At 53.8% G+C, this 5,526-nt stretch overlaps 1 protein-coding gene across 1 annotated transcript; it reads left to right on the top strand.

The window, feature by feature from the left end:
• The first annotated feature begins 2,723 nt into the window (after positions 1 to 2,723).
• LOC136522074 (aspartyl protease family protein At5g10770-like) lies at positions 2,724 to 4,791 on the top strand. The gene is made up of 3 exons (XM_066515861.1): positions 2,724 to 2,962; positions 3,065 to 3,357; positions 3,470 to 4,791. The coding sequence occupies exons 1-3, from the start codon at positions 2,788 to 2,790 to the stop codon at positions 4,499 to 4,501; spliced, it is 1,500 nt and encodes a 499-aa protein (XP_066371958.1). The 5' UTR covers positions 2,724 to 2,787; the 3' UTR covers positions 4,502 to 4,791.
• The last annotated feature ends 735 nt before the right edge of the window (positions 4,792 to 5,526 follow it).

Below are 5,526 nucleotides of genomic sequence, written 5' to 3'. Positions count from 1 at the left end.
ATACACACACACACACACACATATATATATATATATATATATATATATATATATATATATATATATATATATATACTAACTACCCTATAGCTGGCTACAAAATAAGTTATTCTGTAGCCACTTTGAGTTACGATAATTACTATGTTAATTTACGAGATTATAGTATCTCCTTACTAAGTGGTTTACTATAACGTTATAGTAAATATCCTCATGTGTTATAGTAACCCAACTGTCGGTGTTTCGGACCGGGGGGTCCTCAACCAACTAGTGAATTTATCCTGCGTGTTCCCAATTCCAGATGGTGATGCAAAGAGACACAAGGTTTATACTGGTTCGGGCAAATCGAGCCCTACGTCCGGTCTGAAAGATCAATCTTGTATTCCTTGCACCGAAATGCTTGTAGTAGGGGGTTACAAGACAGGTGAGAGAGGGAGTTAGTCCCAGGTCTTGGTGAGGTGTGGGCTGCTTGAGACGCTGCTCTCAGGCCACTGGGAAATGTGTGTTACAAGGCGTTCTTTTTCGTCTCTCCCCTAAAATGGCCCAAGTCCTCTCCTTTTATAGCCTGAAGGGAGGACAAGGACGGTACATGAGCTAACTATACGGTGTCGTGTGAACAGAGGCGGCGTGTCCGGGCCCTGTAGCCTGTTCCTGCGGCGCGGTCGTCGGAGCGGTCCGTCCTTGGAGCGCTGGGGCGACGTCCTGGTCACATCCGTCCCTATGCGTCATGGGAGCTCCTGGGTTGCCTCGGAGCAGGTGCGGCAGCCAGGGGTGCGGATCGCCGTGGATCGACTGTGGGCGAGGCCGAGGCTCGGTCGGTGCTGAGGCTGCACCGTAGAGGGGGGGCCTCGGCAGACACGAATCCCGAGATAGCCGAGACCTTGGTGCACAGTGCCGAGGCCCCGAGAGGGCGGCTGATCCGGTGCGCTGGCTGGGAGGCGGTGATGACCCGGGCCAAGTTGTCCGCGCAATGTTATTTTTGAGGCGGGGATCACGGGGCACAGTGTTGTGTGGGCACTGATCGTGGGCACAGCGTCAGAACACAGTGGCCGGTAATCTCCGCCGTGCCCTGTCCCAGCCGGTATGGTGCTGATGCAACCTTAGGTCCCGTCGGTCATTCTGCGGTGTCGAGCCATCGTCCGGCTGAGATTGCGGGGGCAGGTTGGCGTATTAATGGGACACGACGTGCTGTCGGGAGGGTCGGTCGAGGCGGGGAGCGACGGGCTATGGACGAACCGGCCTCGAGCGATACGGAGAATGAGGCCTCGCGCGAGACGAAGATCGGACTCCTTGCCGAGGCCTTCCGCGAGAGGCCTCGCGCGAGGCGGAGATTGCGCTCCCTGCCGAGGCCTTCCGTGAAAGGCCTCGCGCGAGGCGGAGATTGCGTCAGGACGCCGAGACCTCCTGTGCGAGGCTCAACGCGGGGCGGAGAGCCTGGTAGGCTCGGACGTAGCTAGTGAGGAGCCTACGGCTTAGCTTCTAGCTTGCTTTTTGATGGGATTCAAGTAACCCTTTTGATATTTGCTCGGGGTACCCGGTTCTATGGTACCCGACACCAACTATCGTAAATATGTATTGACATTATCGTCTTATTGGAAACTCCAACGGACCAAGCCGAATACAGATCTTGTCGAAGTCATTATAGATAGGCACCTGGTTGTGGTTGCGGTTGTGGATGTGGGTATCTACAACACAACTTTTTCTCTTAAATTCTTTCAGAGAGATCCCTCTGTCTGAAAATTAAAGTTTTGCATTGATATCAGCAGCAGGAAGGAGTGAATTCTAAAAGTTAATACAGTCAGAAGTGATTGGCATGGAAATCCAATTAAAGGTTATTTCCTGTACATATGTTGCGCCTCCATGCAATGATACGATTATTTCTTGCGGTATGAACCCAGCCCCCTAGTCGTGGAAAATGGGTTGTACCATCCCAGCCCACTCGGACTTCTAAACCAAGCACAAGCACACCCTAACTAAACGGCGCGCGCATTATTATTTAGGGGCCGTTTGGCCGGGCTCTGCTCCACGTGCTCCTCTACCAGAGCCGGAGCCGGAGCGTCGAAGCCCCGTTTCATGGCTCCGCATGCCGTACCATAAAATGACTCCTCTTCACCTGTTTTTGGCCAGAAGGGCTCCTCCTCTCAGCAACGTTTGGTGCGGCTCCGCTGCCGGAGCCAGAGCCGGAGCTGTGCGGGAGCCGCACCAAACAGGTCCCTTATTCATTCATGGTGAAGGTGCTAGTGCTACCTACTCAACATCCGTGTGTGCGTGGTGGTGGTTCGATCTGTGTACATGTGTGGCCTCACTTTCCTTGCTGCCTATATAACCGAGTGTCCGAGTTGCACCGCAAGCCAGTGAAGTATCTAGAGCAAGGTTTTCATTATCGGAAATAAAAATTTATCGGAGCTCATGGATAAACAGGATAAGCAAGATATATCGGAAATATCGGACCAAATTCAAAAAAAATTCAAATTGTTTTAAAAAAATTTCGTAGAATTTGACTTGAAACTATTCCTAAGCTATTAAACATCACTTGTTCACCGATAAAAACAAGAATAAAACATTATAGTGTGGGACCGTCGCACGGCTGAATTTGGATTGTCTGTGTGAGAGCAGGAAAGAAGGGAAAAATTTGGCCGATGTCAAATTTTATCGGACCCTGTGGATAGAAAGGAAATTTCGGAAATTTCGGTGAATATCGGCCGATAAAAAAAACCTTGATCTAGAGACACTTAGAGAGCAAGATACACTGCACGACACATACCCTGATCTTACTTGGCACGGCTAGCCATGGCGGATGCTGTCGTCTTGCTTCTGTTCCTTGTGCTTAGCCACAGCTTGTCCTGTTCTTCTTCTCCTACTACTAGTGTCCCTGTCGTCCGTGCAGCAGTAGACGCGGAACACGACTACACATTCGTGGCGATCAGCTCGCTGAAGCCCAAAGCTGCTTGCACCGGACACAGGGGTACGTGCACGATCCCATCGAAAACACGCACGCACAGCTGAAAAAAATTGATCTGAAGCTAGTGATACTACTGAACGAACTGAATGATGTTGGTTGTTGCAGTGTCTCCACCTCATGGTCACCAGAACGCCACGTGGCTACGACTGAGTCTCTCCCATGGCCCCTGCTCGCCGCCGTCGTCGCACCGCCGCAAGGGGCCGTCATTGGCCGAGCTGCTACGGCAGGACGAGCTCCGCGTGCAAAACATCGAGATGACGCTGCTGTCTGCTGGTGATGACGACAATGCCGCCGACGACGAGAAGGTCAAGAAGCGCCCGGCGAAAAGCACCACAACCGCTATGGAACACGGGCCCGTAGTCGACGTCAACGTCGGCTCAGCAAGTAGCATTTCCACGGTACTACGAACGAAACTATTTTTTTCTTTGTCACCAAGATTATTCAGTTTTCTTTTCTGTCTAATTATTAAGTAAGCGCGCGATCGATCCATCCATCTCCCTTTTCCTGCAGTCTAGGATTGATCCGATGGCCACAGGCGGCGGCGGCGGGAGGAGGCGGAGCATGCCGGGGACGGTGCAGACGATGATGGTGGACACCGCCAGCGACGTGCCGTGGGTGCAATGCCACCCGCCGCCGACGGGCGGCAGCAGATTCTTCGACCCAACCAGGTCGCCCACCTACGCCCCCTTCCCGTGCGGCTCGCCGGCGTGCGCGCGTCTCGGCCCCTACGGCAACGGCTGCATCAACGGACAGTGCCAGTACCGCGTCACCTACCCCGACGGGTCGTCGACGCTGGGCACGTACAGCTCCGACCTGCTCACCATCACCCGCACCACCGCCGTCCGCAGCTTCCAGTTCGGCTGCAGCCAGGCCGAACAAGGCCTGAGCCAGGCCAGCAGCAGCTCATCCGGGACCATGTCGCTCGGCGGCGGCCCGGAGTCGCTGGTGTCCCAGACGGCGGCCACCCACGGCAACGCCTTCTCGTACTGCGTCCCGCCGACGCCCAGCGACGCCGGGTTCTTCGTCCTCGGCAAGCCGCCGTCTTCCACGACGAGGGCGTTCGTGGCGACGCCGATGCTGAGGTTCAGCCAGGCGCCCACGCTCTACCGGGTCCTCCTCCGCGGCATCACCGTCGCGGGGCAGCGGCTCAACGTGCCCGCGACGGTCTTCGCCGCTGGCTCCGTGATGGACTCCCGCACGGCCATCACCCGCCTGCCGCCGACGGCGTACCAGGCGCTGCGCGCCGCGTTCCGGAGCAGGATGGGCGCGTACCGGCTGGCGCCCCCGAAAGGCAGCCTCGACACCTGCTACGACTTCACCGGCGTCATGGTCGTCAGGGTGCCCAGGGTCGCGCTGGTGTTCGACCGGAACGCCGCCGTGGAGCTGGACGTCTCGGGGATCCTGCTCGACGACTGCCTCGCCTTCGCGCCCAACGGCGGCGACGGTGTCCCGGGGATCATCGGCAACGTGCAGCAGCAGACCATCGAGGTGCTCTACGACGTCGGAGGCGGCTCCGTGGGCTTCCGCCGCGGCGCGTGCTGAGCTCTGCTCAACTACGTACAGCAGGTGCAGGCAGGCTGCGCGCGGCCTACGTGTACCATGCATGGCCTAGCTAGTAGTAGGACTCGTTGTTTGTATTTTGTGTTGAATAAACTCTACTAGGCATGTTAGTTTGTTCACTTGAGTTAGCAAGTTAGTACAAGTTATTAGAAGTGTCTAGGCAGTGGTGTGCAAGTGCAGTTCAGTTAGTGGACGTTTGGTATGGCAGGCACGACTCTCGCGTCACCTGTGTCGATTCATGTGTGAAATTGCTACTCTAATTTGTTCGTGTAGATCTACGTACTCTTTCCTACTAGTTCTTTGTGGTTTTTCTTCTGTTTGGGAATTAATAACTCATCAAATCATATACGGCAACTATGACATACTAGCAACATGCCCAGGTCACAACACTTACAAACACATCTAACACGTACCACGTCCATTTCGCATACCAACATGTTCAATAAAAAGCAACAACTGGCTAGTAGTGATGTCCAGCGGCAAAAACATCACATTCACAAAGCATCTAAAACTAACAAATTAGCTAGGCTCCCTACCGCGTTCCTCCTCTTCCAGTAGCAGTTGCACTTCATGATGAATGAAAAGAGTAAAAATTTGTTGGTAAAATTACCAATGATTAAATAAGCAAATACAATATTTGCACTTGATATGGCAGCTTCGCACCCAACCTGTGTTCTTCTAGCAAATGCCCCAAGTGGAACGTGTGTGGGTGCAGGCTTACCTTTCAATTTTTTTGGTACGGTCCATTCCAACTAACGTCCTGTTGCGGGCTGTGAAGACATGCGCCTGGCTTGCTATCACGTACGTGGGCTGCTAGGGACATATCAGCGTGGCTGCATCTGCCCATATCAGTGAAAATCCCGAGTGCTTCCTGTGTGGTGCTGAAGACTCCTAAAAACACTTCTTTGCACCATGTCAAAATGTGTCCGAGCATTGGTTGACGTGTTCAGGAGCCTGATGCAAGAAGCTGGATCTTTTCGTTTCGTTGATAGCGACACTGAAGCACG

Source organism: Miscanthus floridulus, chromosome 18 (assembly GCF_019320115.1).
Source record: "Miscanthus floridulus cultivar M001 chromosome 18, ASM1932011v1, whole genome shotgun sequence".
Classification (NCBI taxonomy): domain Eukaryota; kingdom Viridiplantae; phylum Streptophyta; class Magnoliopsida; order Poales; family Poaceae; genus Miscanthus; species Miscanthus floridulus.
This window is presented reverse-complemented; position numbering and strand designations above follow the sequence as displayed.